General features: G+C 46.4%; 1 protein-coding gene across 2 annotated transcripts in view; it reads right to left on the bottom strand.

Annotated features, from left to right (window-relative positions):
* The window catches only part of HYDIN (HYDIN axonemal central pair apparatus protein), a 443,140-nt gene that overhangs the window by 115,703 nt on the left and 308,300 nt on the right, over positions 1-19,137 (bottom strand). For both annotated transcript variants that reach the window (XM_059713716.1, XM_059713715.1), the window contains exons 24-31: positions 16,235-16,342; positions 15,831-15,924; positions 14,578-14,697; positions 13,112-13,321; positions 12,202-12,339; positions 5,749-5,926; positions 2,519-2,649; positions 481-614 (exon numbers count right to left, since the gene is read on the bottom strand). In XM_059713716.1, coding sequence (XP_059569699.1) covers positions 481-614; positions 2,519-2,649; positions 5,749-5,926; positions 12,202-12,339; positions 13,112-13,321; positions 14,578-14,697; positions 15,831-15,924; positions 16,235-16,342 — 1,113 coding nt within the window. The remainder of the gene's footprint in view (positions 1-480; positions 615-2,518; positions 2,650-5,748; positions 5,927-12,201; positions 12,340-13,111; positions 13,322-14,577; positions 14,698-15,830; positions 15,925-16,234; positions 16,343-19,137) is intronic.

Here is a 19,137-nt window from a genome sequence, read left to right as displayed (position 1 = left end):
GGGAGAGGCCCAAAAGACGGTACACATCTGCCACCCAAGGTGTGCGCTAAATAAAGCCTATGGCAGAAGGGGCCCGCTCTGAGAGGGAGCAAGGCGGTATAAGTTGTCGATGCATGAAAGAGACCCTGTGAGAGGGGGTGGAGCATGAGAGGCCCTAGTGAGAGGAGGGTGGTATGAATGCATGTGTGTGTGTATGAGGCTTGACAACGAGGGCTAAGCTTGGTCCAGCTGTAGGCCGGGAGCATTTGTCACCTGGATGCCATCTGTGAAGCTTGGGCTATGGTGTAGGAGAGGATCGGACCCGCAGAGAGCGCCTCCTGGCATTGCGGAAAGGATCGGTAGCCTCCCGCCTAATGAGAGCCAATTATGAAACAACAAGGCATGGCAGGTGAGCGAGGCTGGCAGTTAGCCCAGAAACAGGTGGGTGGGCCAATGGTGAATCCCTGTTACAGTGGAACCTATGAGGAAGCCACCACTCACTTGACCAGTTTTCGGCGAGTGCGTTGGCTGACAGCAGTGTCTTTCAGGCCATCACATGTGAGAGCTTTCTCCTGTTCCAGGGCATGCTCTTGTATCAGTAGCCGCTCCACTTCCATCTGCAGCCAGGTGTCTAACTAGGGAAAGCAAAGACAGTAGATCATCAGCCCAGACCCTACAGAAAGCACAGTTTCTCTGCAGCCAAACTACTTTTCCCCTAGTAGGGTTGAGAATGTCCTCCCTTTCAGAAGGAAGACACTAGTGTTTCATTGCTGAATCTGTTTGTAGTTCCTTTTTGTCCTCTTGGCCTACAAGCCATGAACCTGTCCTGAGATTGACCTGATAAAAGACCTCGGGCCTGATCCTATTCTCGCTCTTAGGTGTGTAATGAGTACTTAGGTGTCTATGTGTGACCCTATTCCTCCCTGCTAGACATGCTGAAAAAACATTATTTTGACAATATGCTGCCATATTAGCATTAAGACTAAGTCACAAAAAGCAGAGGAGGACCTGTCTACCCATTAACAGTTTTCCAGGGGGGTCATGTAGGACAGAACTTAGGTGAAATAGGACCTGCCCTCCTTCCCCACCCCGCAATTTTGCCTGATTAGTCTTTGTGACTAGCCATGCAAACATATAGGCCAATTACTGGAGAGGAAATATTCAGTCTCCCAAGCACCTGCCTGTCCCCAGTTAATGACCACAGCTTAAAAGAAGCCTTGGAATAAATGGATTTTTTAAAAGGGGAACACAATGGATGAATAGAATCACAGAAAATTAGAGCTGGCAGGGACCTTAAAAGGTCATTTAGTCCAGCCTCTGCTCAAAGCAGGACCATCCCCAACTAGATCATTCCAGTGAGGGCTTTGTCGAGCCAGGCCTTAAAAATACCCAGAGCATGGGTACAGGAACAGCAGTAAATCTACTAATGAGTTTTTCCCTGTCTACTTACAGCAACAGTCGGATTACAAATGAAACACAATTCAATAAAATGTGGACTTATTTAGGGTCTCCCTTCCATGAAACCATATATTTAAAATCCTCTATAGACTCAGGCTGGAGTGAATGGGCAGAAAACGGAATGATCTAGGAACTAACTAACAATCAAGGATCTGACTAACATCATCACTGGCAGGAAGCTAACTTGTTCATCAGGAAGGTGACCACTGATCATTGGTATTTGGCAGGGAGAAACATCCCGCCCAAAGACACCTGAAATTTCTTTTAAGGAGGGGTGAGAGAGACAGAAGCAGCAGCAGGTGACAGATGTTATTTACATTACTTTGTGCATAACTGCAAAATGAGGTGAGCAGGCTAAGAATGTATGTAGGCTAGACAAGACTGCACACTGGAGTCAAATAACAGTTTGATTTTCTAAGAATTTATAAACCCAGAAGTACTTGGGTTTAAGAAAGAAACCCAGCCCTCCCTGTATCATCAACTAGCCATATCATTATTAAAAAAAACACATATTTAGTACCATAAACATATCCAGTGCTTTGCAAAGCAGAAGTAGGGCTCAGAACAACCAATATCTGAGCTAATTTAGGAAAATTCACCACAAAAGCATAGATCACCTGTCATTGTGCTTACATCCATAAACATCCAAATGCTATACAACATCAGCATGCTGAGCATGGCAGCCATTAGCTGCAGAGGGCAGGCAGGGTTTGTATGCTTTCCTCTGATCTCCTTGGGGCTGTGCATGCCTTTGGGCTTAATCTTGCAGTGTTTACTTGCGCAATCTGTCCTACTCGAAGGGAAAATGATAACCCAAGCAAGCGAGGGAATCAAGCACTGCACTATCAGAAAGACTTGCACTTTGTGAAGACAGCTTTCAGATGTCCACATTCTCCATGACAGAGGCCCCTGGAGGAATAAACTGCCAGGGATACAGCTGCAGTGATGTACAGTGGCTGCAGTATCAGTCACATGTAAGGAGTGGGAAAAACAGAAGCCTAAATAGGTGGGGTACTGCCAAGAGCATGACTAAGGCAGCAGAAGCCTGGCATGCACTTACTGCAGCAGCATCCATTCTTACCATGGTGCTGGAATTGTCCACAGGTGGCTCGGCAGCTGTGGCGTCTGTGTGGCTGAGGCCTTCATCTCTCTGAGGCTCTTGCTCCATGTTTTGTTTTGCTTCCTTGAGGACATTCTCATACTTTTCATTTCCTGGAGGAGGAAGTAGTAGATGTCCAAGAAGTTATCATGGATTCTGGACTGACCTTCAGCTGTATTCTACCTCACTTCCCCTGAACACGGTCATCTGCCACTCAAGACTAACTGAGGTAAAGCCAGGGATACAGCATGTTCCCTTGTTTCCTTTCCTTTTTCTCAAAATTTTTCTCCTCCATTCATCCTCCACCTTTTCTGTCTAGGAATCTACTAGTTTTCTCCCAATGCGAAAAGACAATGAGAAGACTTTTTAGGGAGTAAAAAGAAGGCACCAGGCAATGTGGGGCCCCTGCAGGATACGCTTGGCAATCTGGTGGTTGCACCAAATGAAAAAGCAGACCTTTTGAACAAATTCTTTGCCTCCATTTTTCTGAGCAGGGGTTAGGACATCTCCCCCACCGGGATTCAGGACAGACTCAGGAGAGACTCTGCCAGGCCTAGGGTCAAGGAGGACTGAGTTAGGGAACTTGTGGGGGGGCTGGACGTGTTCAAATCAGCAGGTCCAGACGCTCTCCACCCTAGGGTGCTGAGGGAATTGGCAGGGGTCATAGCGGAGCCCCTGGCATGGCTTTACAAGCACTTGTGGTGCTCTGGCCAGGTGTCAGAAGACTGGAAGAAGACCAATGTGGTCCCCATTTTTAAAACAGGGAGGAGGGAGGACCAAGGCAACTATAGGCCCGTTAGTCTTACTTCGGTCCTGGGGAAGCTCTTTGAGAAAATGATCCAGGAGCACATCTGTGAGGGACCAGCAAGGGATGGGATGATGCTCAAGGGCAACCAGCATGGATTCATTAGGGGTAGGTCCTGTCAGACCAACCTGATTGCCTTCTACAATCAGGTCACAAAATCTCTGTACGCAGGTGTTGCAGTGGACATAGTCTTTCTGGACTTCAGGAAGGCCTTTGACACTGTCTCCCACCTCATTCTCATTAAAAAGCTAGGCGACTGTGGCATTGATACCTACACAGTCAGATGGGTTGCAAATTGGCTATGAGATAGCACCCAGAGAATGGTGGTGGATGGGTCATATTTGACCTGGAGGGATGTAGGCAGTGGAGTCCCCCAAGGCTCGGTCCTCGGGCCCATACTATTCAATTTCTTTATTAGCAACTTGGACGAGGGGGTGAAAAGCACCCTGTTAAAATTTGCTGATGACAGCAAGATTTGGGGTGAGGTGGGCACACTAGAAGGGAGGGATAGGATACAACTGGACCTGGACAGGTTACAGGGGCGGGCAGATGTGAATAGGATGGAATTAAATACTGACAATTGCAGGGTGCTGCACTTGGGCAGTAAGAACCAGCAGCATACCTATAGGCTGGGGAACTCCCTTCTTGAAAGCACAGTGGCAGAAAGAGATATTGGAGTCATTATCGATTCTAAAATGAACACGGGCTGCCAATGTAAGGATGCGGTCAGTAAGGCTAACTGCACCTTGTCATGCATCCACAGATGCATCACGAGCAGGTCCAAGGAGGTGATCCTCCCCCTCTATGAGACACTGGTTAGGTCGAAGTTGGAGTACTGTGTCCAGTTCTGGGCACCGCACTTCAGGAAGGATGTGGCCAGCACGGAGTGAGTCCAGAGGAGTGCCACTCACATGATCAGGGGCAGCAGGGCAGGCCTTACGAGGAGAGGCTAAGGGACCTGAACTTGTTCAGCCTTCACAAGAGAAGGCTGAGGGGGGATCTAGTGGCCATCTATAAACTTACCGGGGGGACCAGAGGGGAATGGGTGAGACACTGTTCCCCTGAGCACCTCCCGGAGTAACAAGGAATAACATCCACAAGTTGATTGAGAGTAGGTTTAGGCTAGACATCAGGAGGTACTACTTCACAGTCAGGGCAGCCAGGATCTGGAACCAGCTTCCAAGGGAAGTGGTGCCGGCTCCTACCTTAGGGGTCTTTAAAAGGAGGCTTGATAACTACCTAGCTGGGGTCATATGAGCTTAAATTTACCAGGGGTCACATGAGCCCAGTATTAATTTGTGCCCAGGGCAGGGGGTCAGACCTGATGATCTGCTGAGGTCTCTTCTGACCTTGCATCTATAAACTATGAGCTATAAACTATGGACACAACTGCCAAAGGGTCTTTTCCTTTCTTTGCCTCCCCACACCTCCAAAACAGACTCTTTTTGTCCCCTTTTTTGTACTGATTGCTCCTCGATCTACCCAAGCAATTCTGTATCTCTGTAAATGTCTCCCAGCCTTGGTGTCCTACCACCAACTCAAATTAAGCATGAGCACAAGCTCCTTATGTTTCCTCACAAGCCCACTCTTCTCTCATCTTCCTCTGTTGCTCTTGATAATTCCGCTGTTCTCCCCATCACTGAGGCAAATGACCTCATTGTCCATTTTCATTCTTTTCTCTTTCCTCTCACTACACAACTTGTCCAAACTAGTTTCAAATCCTCTTGGATTTTCTTCTCCAGCTTGGTTAAAGTCTATCCTTCTTTCTCCATCTTTGTGGATAACACTCTTCTCCACATCTTGGCCTTTTTCAAAGTATATCCAGAAAAATCAAAGGTGCCAGGACAGTTGTCTAGTTCTAGGTCTTCTAGCTAATGCCTCTCTGGTCTCCCCTCTTCCCATCTCAATCCTCTTTTAGCACATCCTAAATGCTGCCATGAAAATGACTCCCCCCACTCACATTCTGGGCAGAACATGAAAAACTCTCTACCTGAAGCCCTCTGCTTACTTACATCCTCCTAATCAAGTGTAAGTATCTACTCTTCATATTCACTGACTTGTCATGCTCTGCGCTGCCCTGCCCTTTTCTCCTCCTTCCCAGAAAGCATCTTGCTTACCCATGCCCTTTAGGGCTTCCATAATATCATCTGGCAATCTGGATGGTATTATCCTTAAGGCAGAGATCACGCTCTCTGTGTTTATTACTGTGCCAATACTTAATAAATATGCTAAATAATGCTGTCAAAAGGTTGAATATTCGGTTGCCAACCCCCTGAATAATTTGTGCCCAGGAACTTGCAAGTTTTGGAGAGATGTGTGATGTTGCTCTATGAAAGTGAGGTGAGGGAGTCTTCACTAAGAGGGTCTAGCACTGGACAGAAGACATGTATTGTGCAGAAAGTCCTACCTCTGATGTTTCTGGGCAGGTCTAAGCAGATTCTAGGAAAGGTCCCCTCTCCTTTGAGGGTGATGCTTTCAGACTCCAGATGGGCCACTTGTATCTGGAATGTCCTCTGGAAGACCTCAGGCACTCCAGGCAGGTAATAAACCTTCAGCACCTGCTCTTTTTCTGATTCAATGTAACCCTAGATCATGCAGGAGAGATGTAGAGAGTACTTAAAATGGATAAGAGTTTACTGAATATCTAGGAATACTGTTGAGATCTTGGACAATGAAGATAGGAGCGGAGGAGGGAAAGCATAGAGCTGAAGCAAATAGAATAAGTGCAGTTGAGTTGGAGTAGACTTGGGTGGCGGACTTGTGAGTTCTCTTGCACCTCAAATCTCCTACAGCAATACGTGTCATAAGGGCTGCACTATAAAATCTCTATGAGTGCAGGGCTGACTTGTGCTCTTGTTGCCTTCACATGTAAGAGGGCTGCACTGCAGGCTGTGCCCTAGTGAAATGCTGGACCAGTTAATCCCAAGCTTTCTTATGGCTCCCAGACAGCACATGCTGGTATGACCTGACTAAGTTCGTGCCCAGATACTTTTGTAGCCTCACAGAATTCATATTCAGGCAGCTTGCACCAAATAGGATAACAACAAGAAGTGACTGAGAGACAGGGTTTGCTCCCTATCCACACTGTATAGGGGTGTGAAGAGAAAAAGAGGCTGCTCATTACTTTCATTCTTGCTTACCCATCTAGTCCTTGAGAAATGCTTTAGAGTGAAACAATTGCTAGAAAACACTTAATTCCTGTTGGGAAAAGGTGAACTCTAGGGGTACTTTTACATGTGCTGCAGGGGTGGTGGGGTGGGGTGGGGGCGGTGCTTTAATTAGAGCACTGCAGTGTCTCATGTATCAGTGTCCCTGCACTTCAAAATGGTGGCAGGGGTGTTTCAACTAAAGGTCGTTCAATGAGCTTCAGTTCAAGCACCCCCACCACCATTTTGAAGTGCAGGGACGCTGATACACGAGATGTGGAACCTGGCTGGAGTGCAGTAATTACCACGCTCCAGCAGACTCAATTACTTGAGCTGTCTCTGCACTTGTGTACAGGCACCCTAAATGTGGAAAATATCACAACACCTAGACCTAACCTGGATGTGGCTGTGCTGTAACCGTGCAGGTGCACATGTAATACCAATTTGCTGGACAAGCAAAGTCTATGTCAGTGATTCTCAACCTTTTTAGACTCAAGATCCCCCTTGTTAAACTCAAGGTGCCCCTCAAGAAATGTCAGCTCTTAGTTTTCACTCATTTTTTGTCTCCATAAAAATAATAGAGCAATTCTTCTGTTGCAAAGAACTCAGAAAGAAACAACTGGTCAGAATGTTCTTGGCACTCTGGATTCTTATTTTGAAATCGCTGGGTTTCTCTTGTGAATCATGTATTAGGTGTTTGCACACTTAGCAGTGCTTATACTGTGTGGCACTCCATGGTGCCCTTAAAAGGAATTTGTGGCATCCCAAGTTTTGAGATTTAGTGGCCTACACAGAGGAAGGGAGCTAACCTGGGAGATTCAGGTCCAGTTCCCACTTCTGCTACAGATTTTCTGTGTGACCTCAGGCAAATCACTTAGACCCTGAAAGCATCTAAGGTGCCTAATTCCTATTTAACTGGACTCCAATTAAACTTAGGCACCTAAATAACACTGAGGATTTGGGGCTTAGACTCTCTGTGCCCTCTGTAAAAAAAACCTGGAGAGGAAGGTACTGCTCTGCCTCACTGTCATGTTCTGAGGATGAATAGACAGAGGTGATAGGCCATATCAGACAGACAGTGTGGATGGAGTCTCCTGGCACATGTTGTCCTTGCCAAATCCTATACTGTTTTACCTACCTTGGGCTTAAACTGCACTAAAAGAAATGTAGGCTGCATATTAAGACAAACTATGAAGGTGGCTAGGTACCGAAACATACCATCTAGAGCAGCTGTGGAATCTCCATCACTGGAAGTTTTTAACTGCAAGTTAGACAAAATTTGTCCTGGATGTTCCTGTCTTGAGCTTAGGGTTAGACTAATGACCTCCCTAGCCCCCTTTCAGTCCTATTTTTCAGTGATTTTTATACTGTTAATATGGATCTCTTATTAAACGTGACTCAGCATTCAACAACTAGGACCAACTGGATGGACACAAGTTCCCTAAACAGAGGTAGGGCTGGTAGGTGCTGAGCTTCTTGGAACTCATTGTGTAATAAGGTCTTTGAGAAAACAAGGAGATCACCCTCATGTCAAGGTTCCCCTTTGCTTCTGCACTCTTCTTGCTTTTCCCCCTAGCACTGATAAGGGCACTATCTTGACCACCCTGCAGGTTCAGCAGGGTGGCTTTCCTGACAAAGTGGTTGTTTTCTAGCTCCATACCCTTCCCCCACATAGAGTTCCCTTTAGGTAAAGTTTGAAGGAAGAAGAGGTTGGCCACTGTGCAGCCAGGAAGACACCACTAAGCAACTGCTTTTCCTTTCTGTACCAGGTCTCAGTCCCTTTCTTCTACTTTGCTCTGTCAGGTGCTGTTCAGATAATCAATGTTAAATGAAACAGTCATCCTGCACCTGACCAGGCAAAGGGCTGTGGAGATTACAGGGGAAAGCAAAATCATTCAGAAACATGAATGCAGAACATAGATGCATAGGAAACCCAGCTAAACCAAGTACTCAGCTGCACGAGTGGATGCAGGCTGCCAGGGGCAAAATCATCCCTTATGATCCCAGCTGCTGGATCTCAGGCAGGCAATGGCTACCTCAGAGAGGCTGCAGCAGAGGGCATCAGAGACTCATATATCTGAGAAGTGACTTCAGGGAACTTGGGAGGAAATACTAAAGCAATCTGCCCTCCCACTGGGAGAAAGAAGCCCTGAAAGGATCACCCCATCAGTGCCATTGTTGAGGGGGCAAGAGCAGGGGTCCTCATTATAATGTGACCAATAGGCAGTGGCTTTCACAGCCCTGTACAGAGGCCATGCAGGTTGGAGCATCAAGGAAATGGGGCATTCCTATTATGCCTAGGTCTGAGCAAACTGTTCCATTCACTGGACTGGTTCACCCAGTATCCAGCAGAGAGGATGGTGCATGTGTGGTGGGCTTGCCAATTCAGCCCAGCTCAAACAGGCTTGGAGAATCTTCATTTTGATTGGTGGAGCCCAACAATTGGGTAAGGGCTGGGGGTGGGGGGTAGCAGGGGGGGCAACGAGACTCCCGGACCTGATTATAGCCTGGCTCTGCAGGTCTGAGAAGACTTCGGGGGCAGAGCCTCTGATGCAGATAAAAGGAGCTGCATGCCCAGGACAAGAGGGAGAAGACATGTCGGAGGAATGCAGAAGAAGGAAGAAGGGGTAGAGAAAAGCTGGGATAGCTGCCCAGTGGGCATTTCCAGTTGCCCTGAAGAACCGCAAAGACTCACTCACCAGGACCTGTGCCTCAGCCCCATTCGGTGCGCAGTGCAGCTTGAGGGTCTGCAACCGCTAGCAAGTGGCCAGGGCACGGTGCACATATTGGGGCATGGGGCTCAGACCCTGGGAGTCACTCAAGGTGGCTCACATCTGCAACCCCTGGCTCAGGGCCAGGTCATGAGTACAGGCAATGCAGCACAGGAAGTCCAGAAGCGGCCTGAGTCCTGTGCTGCGCAAGGGTGTCCAGGCCTCCAACCCCAGCATAAGGCAAAATGCTGCGACATGCAGCAGTGCATGTGGCCTTAAGCTGCAGCAGAGCAGCAGGCGGCAGCAGAGCTGGGTGGCAGGAAAGCCCAGGAAGGAGCAGAGCTTGACCTGGAGGATGGGAGGCAGCCTTCAGGACTGTGGAGTAATAAGTTACCCTGGAGAGGGGGTCCCCACAGGAGAGGGACCTCCAGGGTTGTGAAGGGGCACCATGTGGGCTGCTGCTGGGTGACAGGGGGGAATAGGAGTCTTTGGGGTCTCCCTCTTCTTTTCTTCCCCCTCCACCTCCTTTCCTATAGTGGTACCTTGGGAGTGGGGCCTCTGCTCTACAGGGCACCCAGGTAGTCTAAGGACTGCTTATTATATTTGTAGACTGCCTTATATTTTATGTGAATAAGTTGAAGTAATAGTTTGTATATTAATATGAGTTAAAAGGTTGCCCTGTCAATATCCTTTGTTCTGGGTTGTTCTAGTGTTCACTTGTATTTCTGAATAATAATTGGGTGTCTATGTATATATTGTGTAGGGTTTATTGTTTTGTAAGTTTGTGTGTCTGTGTCTGTCTGATTTAATTACCCTTTAATGGTTTTGTTGTAATAAAAACAACAGAAGTGGAAAGGGATCTCGGAGTTATAGTGGACTCCAAGATGAACATGAATCATCAGCGTGAAGAAACCATCAGCAAAGCTAACTGCACTTTATCATGCATTAGCAGATGCATGACAAATAGAACCAAGGAGGTGATACTTCCCCTCTATGCGGCATTGGTCAGACCGCAGTTGGAGTACTGCATCCAGTTTTGGGTGCCGTACTTCAAGAAGGATGTTGATAGACTCGAGAGGGTCCAGAGGAGGGCCACTCGTATGGTTAGGGGCTTACAAGACAAGCCCTATGAAAAGAGACTGAGGGACCTGCACCTCTTCAGCCTCTGCAAGAGGAAGCTGAGAAGTGATCTTGTGGCCACCTACAAATTCATTAGGGGGATGCAGCAAGGGATCGGAGCTGCTCTGTTCACCAGGGTGCCTTGTGGTAACAAGGAACAATGGTCACAAACTGACAGATTGCAGATTTAGGCTAGATATCAGGAAAGACTTCTTCATGGTAAGGGTGGGCAAAATTTGGAATGGGCTTCCAAGGGAGGTGGTGCTCTCCCCTACCTCGGGGGTCTTTAAGAGAAGGTGGGATAGGCATCTGGCTGGGGTCATCTGTCCCCAGCACTCTATCCTGCCTAGGCAGGGGTTTGGACTTGGTGATCTGTTAAGGTCCCTTCTGACTCTAGTATCTATGAATAAATTTTTATATAGTTAACTAATTGATTGACTGGGCCTGACTCTCTAGGGGATGGAGGTGGCCACTGGGCTGTTGTGTCCCTCCACAGCACACTGCCCTGACAATAATTCCCTCAATTGGAGAGGGGAGTACAAACCCATGTACACCCAGGCTACACATGGCTTAACTTCCTCCTGGTCCCTGTGACATTGCTTCCCTTAGCACAGGGACTGCTTGACAGAGTAGCTGCCCCACTTGCTGGGACTACTCTGTGCATGACTCATCAGGATCCCAGACTAAGGGGAATCAATCAAAGTTACAGGCAAAGCCAGGTGAAGCAGGAATACAGGCATACTCAGATGCATGCAGATTTGGCTCTCTAAGCTAAATGAGAAGTGTGATCAGAATGCAGGAAGGCAAGAAACAAGGCAACAGAGACATGCTAAGTCTTATTTGTCCCTTCATTTCCTCTGAGCTGAAATAAACACAAGGTTTATACTTAAAATGAATGCTATAAGATGAGTACAGTTCTGATCTGCAGCTATGTGCTGTGCTTGTGTTTCTGTCAGATCCTGAAAGAGCCCTCCAGTGGCCTGGTTGTTCAGCTGTGGTGAAGAGGGGACTCAAGGATAAGCAGATGGTGAAGGAGTACTTATTGTTCCGTTACAGAGCAGGACCTGAGACTGGCTGGGACAAGCTGAGGAGCATGTCCCTGGCTGTGCTGGGAAGGAAGAGGAAACTGTGCACTCCAGTCCCAGTTTCAGCATAAATGGAAAAAAGCTTCCAGTAGCCAGGATTCAATGAGCAACCCATGCATTTGAGCTGCCTGTAGCTCCTGGCCGTTTGATGATAGAGCCTCCTGCTGTGCAGAAGCCATTAAGGGAATCTATTCAGGAGTGTGTCCATTTGCTCTCAGCAGCAATAAGCTTCATTCCTCTCTCCTTGCAGCAATTACAGCCCCAGTCCCTGGCACAGCTGCCCACTGGCAGTCACCCTTGGTGTGTGCATGAGGAGGCTTCCTCAGGGAACCACTGACAAGCTCTATTGCCAGAATGAGCCGGACCTCTGGGCTAGGTTTTAACTCTTGAAAGAGAAGGCTGAGAGGTGATATTGTGGCCATCTATAAATTCATTTGTGGGGGCAGGACAGCAAGGAACAGGAAACTCTGTTTACCAGAGCACCCCTTGAGGTAAGTAGAAACAATGGCCACAAACTGACAGAGGGCAGTTTTAGATTAGACATTGGGAAGAACTTCTTCATGGTAAGGGTGACCAGAATCTAGAATGGGCTTCCAAGGGAGGTGGGGCTCTCCCCTACCTTGGGGGTCTTTAAGAGGAGACTGGACAAGCACCTGGTTGGGGTCATCTGACCCCAGCACTCTTTCCTGCCCAGGGCAGGGGGTCAGACTCAATGATCTACAGGTCCCTTCTGACCCTAAAAATCTATTAAATCTATGAAATCCTGTCTGGACTCCACCCATTTGTCAGAGAGACTCACCACGGCAGGCAGGACAAGAGGCACTCCAGGGGGAGGGTTGTTCACAGAGGCCTGGCTGCTGTTTAGCACAGTGAAGTCAAAACCAACTTTCCCACTGTTCTTCAGTATGATTTCTGCTTCAAGGACTTGGTCAAATAGCTGAGGAGAGGACAGAGGAGGGGGAGAATCAAGACCAAAGCTTATTTTCCAGATTCATTTCCTATGAGCTACTATCAGGGGCTCAGCTATTCTCCCCCAAAGTAAGAGCATGCACAGAGGGAATTACCACAAAGCAAATGATGTACAGTATATCCCTGCTCCCTTTTACAGCAGGGTAAATTGTTTGTATGCCTGTGCCCTATAAGACATAGGACAATCAATATGTGCTCTGCCAAAGATACAAGAGGAATATCACGTGCCTCTAAACTCCTTCTCTGATGTTGTTCTTTCCATGTAGTCATAGACAGTGGTTGATAAATAGCGGAAAACTTCAGATTTCTCAGTCTTTGAGGCTATTGTGTTTTTAATAGCACTGTTCTCTCCATTGGCAGTAGGGTATGGCAGGGTGAGTTGGACAGGCCACATAGCTTCACGGAAAGTTTATTTTTCATTCCGTGTTGACAACCATTCGTGTCGCCTTCAACACAGATGGCACTCATCCTGCTTCATACTTTACCAGGATGGCAACACCATACTGATTGCTGAATGAAACTGTTTGACCTTCACACATTCTGCTGGAATTAATCAATGGAACTGTTTTAACTACAAGCAGCAGCAAGGAAGGGTGGGCACAGTAGTGCCCAGACATAGTGGAAGCCTATTGGATAGGGTTATGCATGTACATGATCCACAGGTGGCACAGCTCCAGGCTGTCTGCCTGGAAGGTGATGCTTCAAAGCCCAGTCCTTCTCATGGTGAAGGTGATGTGTACCTGCATCCCGTAGTTAATCTCCTTTATGTTGAACATGTAACGGACAAGGGAAGCCTCTCCGCTCAGCTTGATCTCGTAGGTAGGGCCTCCTTCCACCTCACACAGTGCTGTCGCATGGGCAGCAATATCAGCATGGCCATAAAAGCTGAATGATACCTGCTGGATGTCATTTGGTTGGAGAATTCCATAGAGAGGTAAGATGTCAAACACCTGGCAGGAGAGATGTAAGGAGACAGGATGCAGTTAAACATTTCAAAATGCAAAAATCACCAGAGAGCAGCTTTCAAAGGCCTTCATCTTTCACTTTTGCCTTTCTATGACACATCATTCTAACCTGCATGACATTTGTTTGGAGCAAGAGTCAAGCAGTACTGGGGGCATCTACATTTCCAATGGAAGGTGTATCAGACACCTTTCTGATCTCTAGCCTACATCCTCCCTGATCTTTCTTTGAAGGGAATCATGGGAAGAATAGCCTCCCTGCACACAACAATTGCATTAGTGTTAGCTGGGAGATCTCGGAGTGGGACTTCTATCCTGAAAGTCTTCATCTTTGGAATTCACTACCATTAAAGGCCATAAGAGAAGGAGAGAAAGTCCTGGGAGACCAGTACAAGATGAATGGATTCAATTCTGATTATTCCTAATATTTTTTATTTTATTCTTGTTCTGTGTGGTATTCTCTATTGAAGTGACAACATAATAGTCACTGTAGCAATTGGTATAATTTACCAGTCAATTAATAAAAAAAAGGGATAAACACTGGCACCCTTACACTTTACTCAGGCAAAACTCTTACTGAAAATATATACTGAATGGAAGAAAATAACTCAGCTCAATGAAATGAAGTAAGTAAGTTGGGCTCAACAGTTGGAGGGGGAAGCTAAAAAATTGATGCTAGAAACAACATGAAAATTATTAGCGGTTTTTACAAGCATGCAATGGATTCTTCACCACTTAGATTCTTTTAAAGGCTCAGTGTCTGCTCAAGTTCAGCCATAAGATAAAGGCTTGATTCAGAAATTAATTCAGAAAAATTCTAGTTATGTACTATAAAAGAGGTCTTACCCTATGTTTGCAATGACCCTTCAGAACCATCAGAGCTCCATTGAAGCCAACATTCGTATAAGTTTTTATACCAGTTGAGGACCTGTCCCAGTGACTATATTGCATCTCAAATAATAAATCCTTAGAAAACTCCATATCTGAGATTACTTTGTTGCTTTAAGTTACATAATACTAGGAAAAGTGCAATTCAGCAGGTATTATAAAGACTTTGAGGAGCTTAGTACCAGTTAACATGGGTTATTGCAAAGATAAGCATCATACAGCATGTGACCAAGCACAGTTTGTATGGCTGCTGTGTACGACAGGGTATGACTCCTGGGTATGACTCCCACTGCTGGTTTAAAGTCATAAGTGACACACAAAAAAAAGTGAGAGAACAGTTTTAAATCTTTCCTTACTTCTTCCACTCCAGTGGTGAGCAGTTCCTCTGGTTCCTCCAAACACAGTGATTCATCGAGCTCCACTGGACTCCGAGTCAGAGAAATACTGTCTAACTCTTTGGCACCACAAGTTAACAACTGGGGAAGAAGAAGCACAAGCTATAGACAGCAAACCACCACTCCTAATCATGAACCTGCCCCTTTCTTTTGACAACAGTGACTAAAACTATTCTACTTCATGTTGGGTTTTCTTTGAACACAATCTCCATATTGATGTTACACACACACAAGGCTGCCACATCAACAGGCAAAAGCCTCAAGCACAGATACAGGGAAGTATATGCATGAACACACCTAGGAATGTCCGGGTTAATCAAGAGGGTCAGTTAGGTTCCTACTTACACTTTTACATATGCATTTACCTGGTTTATGTGTGCACCCAGCATAATGAAGCAGGCAGCAGTTTATGCACTGCAGGACTGTATTTGCAAACTTGGGAGTAATATCTCTGCAGCCACAGAGCATCATTTTTCCAAAAGGAAAACATTCTTATGTAAGAGGCAAGGATGTCTGTGGGTGATATCTTTTATGGGACCAGTTGCATGGTTGGAATAAACTTAGACAAGCTTTCAAGGTAGTGCATTCTTCTTCAGGTCCTGACATTCACTTTTTAAGGGTATATAGAGCAAGGAAGCAATTTTCTCAAACAATAAAATCAATGTCTAAAGAAGCACTTTGAACAGCAAAGGTCAGAGAACTAGGGAAAAAATTTTGAAGAGCTAACTGTAAGAATGTAGTAAGTGACAGTGTTTGTAACTATTGGCAAAGTGTCTATCTATAAATGAACATGCTGGCTGTTTGTACATCACTACTCTAGATGGATAATGGGATGGGTGGAAAAGATACTAGGTATATAAGCAGGCAATTCTAGCCAAGTTTCTGCAGTGGAGTGACACTTGTAGGTTCATGTTTGGTATGGATTGCTTTGGAAAGGACTGGGAAGGTAGAAGCTACATGTAAACCAGGGAAAGGGGCTGTAACTGCTTTGAAAGTTATTACATAGATATATCTCTACCTTCATGTACAGAAACTTGGTTAGTGGGCAAGAGAAGTAGGATTTTCAAAAGTGCACTTCATTGGTATAATAGTCAAATGGAAGTTTTACCACTGACTTCTGAGGAGTCACACAGCTATAACAATACTGAGTACTTTTGAAACAAGCAAGTGAAGAATATGAAGGATCCATGAAAAACATGTAGAGAAATGGCTACCTTTATTTCTGTGGAAGCTGTCCTATTCGCTGGCTCTTTGGGAGACATCTCTTCTTCATTTGCACTGTTAGGGTGCTTCTTCATACCTGCATCTCTGGAATTTCCAGTTAAGCATGAGAAAACAACGTAAGTAGCAGGGGAAGCTTTGTTTTTTTTGCCTAGTCTCCCAAAACTGCACTCATCCCACAGCCCCACTAAAGGGAAGAGGGACTGTGACTGTGCTGCCATAGGCATCTACCACTTGCACCATCCATATGTTAAGAAAGGCTGACTGCCTCACCCACATCCTCAGCCCTGACCTCGTTCCTAGAAAGACAGCTGAAATCACTGCTGTGGTACAGCAGAGCCCTCCCTGAGCATTCAGTCTCCTTTATACTCTTGAGGCTGGTGCTTACTGTACAAACCTCACAAAGCTGTCAGCATGTTCAGGAGCTGGCTGCAGCTCTGTCTGGGCTTCTTGCTCAGTTGTTGGTTCAAGCTCAATGAGAGACTTATGTCCTGCAGGGTTGAACCTGAAAAGCAAAGCTGGACTTAAGCATGACCAGGTCCTGAAAGTGTTTACACTGGAGGCAGAGCACCCTGATCTAAATGCCCCTTCAATCCATTTTCTCCAGCACAGTCCTTTCCAAGAAGGGGCACCTGGAGGGGTGAGCTTGTCTGTAGGTAGGTCATGTGCATCCCAGTGCATATTCTGATGAAACTGAGTGACGGAGGCAGCACATCCAAGTACTTAAGGCTGCAAAGAGGAGGACAACTCATTCTGCACCTCAAGAGTGCAAATATGGTGTGAAAAATGTTAACTGTACTGCATTTGATTGCAGTGAGGAATTAAAAGGGAAAGACACTGACTTACTGATGGACAGTAAAAACATTGAAAAAGTGGGGGAAAGGCATGTTAAAAATGTGATCCTCTTGCCTCACTACAAACAGCTACTTCGGAAAACGAAGCAGCAAAGCATTTTCTGTGGAATAAAAACAATCATGCAAGCAGGGTATGCATGCACAAATATAGGAGCAACAGCCACTCCTTGAAGGTCACAATCCAATAACCTTGACATCCCACGTGCCATATGAACACTCAGTTACCCAAGTCATGCATCTGCATTGCAGCTACATCTCTCTCTGTTAAGGATAAGCACTTCTCAGGATTTTAGTGGCATTGCAGAGCAGCCTGTTTATAATTAGATCCAATTAGCAATACACTATTGCTGTGACTTTTCTCAACCTGAAGGCCCCTGGCATTAAAACCATGAAAATTATTTCCTGTAGGTATCTGTGGCTGGATCTAGACTACTCTTTTATCCCTAAAATTTCATACCATAGCTAGCAGAGACCATTCCCTCTACAATTGCAATGGTCTGAACTTTACTATACACAGGCTACTGCCAATGCCTTCCAACCATGTTGACTAAGTCTCCTAAGAGCAGGCATAGACAGGTTGGCAGTAAAAGACTGGCAGTTCACAGAGCCTTGTTTCTATTAAAGAAACCACTATTAAGATATGATTGCAGTAGCTACAATGGGAAACCACAGACAGATAATTCTAGCATAGAACAGGCTTCTGAGAACAAGAAACATCAAGGCAACAGCTCCCAGCTGAAGCTTTACAACCTAATTACTGATCAGTGTTAGCCAGGGGCAGATGTAACACCAACCGTTGGAAATGATTTGGACACTAAGATTTGGTCTTATCAGATCCACAGACCCCAATCTGACTGTATCTGCAACCTTAGCACAGTACAGATGGCATCATGATGTTAAAGATGTGACATGTGCATCTTAAACTCAACCTCTTCACACAACAGTCCCTCACATTGAATCGTAGTAAGACAGCCCTTTTTAACTACATGAACTTACAAAATATACAAGCTACATAGTGATTAAGGCTGGTCCAGCCAGCCATTGGGAACTTGTGGTGGCTAGAAGCCCCCACAGGTGCTAAGGGGGCTGGAGGTAACCCCGAGAGCCCCCACAGTAAACAAACAGTCCCCCCCACACCCTACGGAATTTGCCTTTAGGGGTGCGTCCGGAGCCAGAACTGGAGCTGTGGCTGCACGAGCTGGCATTAAGCCAGCTCTTTAAACAGCTGCTCCCGAGGTGGGGCAGTGTGGAGCTAATGGCGGTGGCTAAGGACGCCGCTGCAAGAAGTTTAAAAATCCCACTGGAAGCCGGCAGAGGGGGCGAGAGAGGGAGAGAGCCAGCGGGGAACACGCCAGGCAGGTGGTGAGTCTGGAGGCTGGCAGGAGCATCGCTGCAGGCGCTGCGCCCGCACCTAAGGCAGGGGGAGCAGTGTCCTGCACCAGACTGGAGATGGTCAATCCCCAGCTGCCTGAATTTCAAAGCTTATAGAAGCGTCCCTCTCCCTTGGACAGAGGACATCAGATGATGGGAGCCCAGCCCTCTGGCACCAGGGTCAGAGGCTCCAGATGCCTTAACATCCAGGCAACTGGACGGTGCCAAAGCTGATGCCTGACCCCTTAGTAAAGGGGCTTACAGGGAATGGCAGAACGAGAGCAACACCCAAGCAGTTGGCGAGCGGATGGGGTGTTGGGAAGGCAGAGCCCTGAGGAACATTGTGGCATTAATGTAAGTACCACTGTCACCAGGACACCCAAGAAGAGGAGCACCACTGAACCTCTCTTTTCACTCTGTAACAACAAATTGTGGCAGGTGAGTTGAGGGGTACTCCGGTAAAGGGGGGGCGGTATGATACTCACAGCACCCACTAGAAACGTCACAGGAGTATTTATTCAGGTTTTCCCCCTCTGATTATAAAATACTTGGGATAGATCATTAGTTTTCAAGAACATTGTTGTTATTTGGAATTGTTCAGTAACTGATATACCGGATATACCTATTGGAACCTGGTTAAGAGCTTTTAAAATTCTCAAAAGTACCCAAGTGATTTAGGAGCCCAATTTCCATTTTTAAAAGCAATATGACTTATGTTTACGTGATAAACTTCCCAACTCTGTGTCCTCAAGTGCCCTGGACAGTGTAGCTACATCTGCACAGCACTACAGGTGGGTTAATCTCTACTGTCATTCAGCCTGCAATAAAAGGAGGCATGAATCCTTCTGAACTGAGATGCAGCTCAGACATCCTGCATGTGACAGTGAAAACATCCTTTCACTTTTTGCCCAGCCTCAGTCCTTTTGGTTGACTTTATCTTCTGTTCACCCAGGTTAGGAACAGACATTCACAAAGCCTGAGCCTGAATTGATTCAATCTTTGCAAGTTAGTCTAACCTGGCTAGGCCAAACCAGTTTGTAAATACAAAGACATTCCCTCTGGACTGAAGAAATGC

This window comes from Alligator mississippiensis, chromosome 10 (genome assembly GCF_030867095.1).
Source record: "Alligator mississippiensis isolate rAllMis1 chromosome 10, rAllMis1, whole genome shotgun sequence".
NCBI lineage: Eukaryota > Metazoa > Chordata > Crocodylia > Alligatoridae > Alligator > Alligator mississippiensis.
This window is presented reverse-complemented; position numbering and strand designations above follow the sequence as displayed.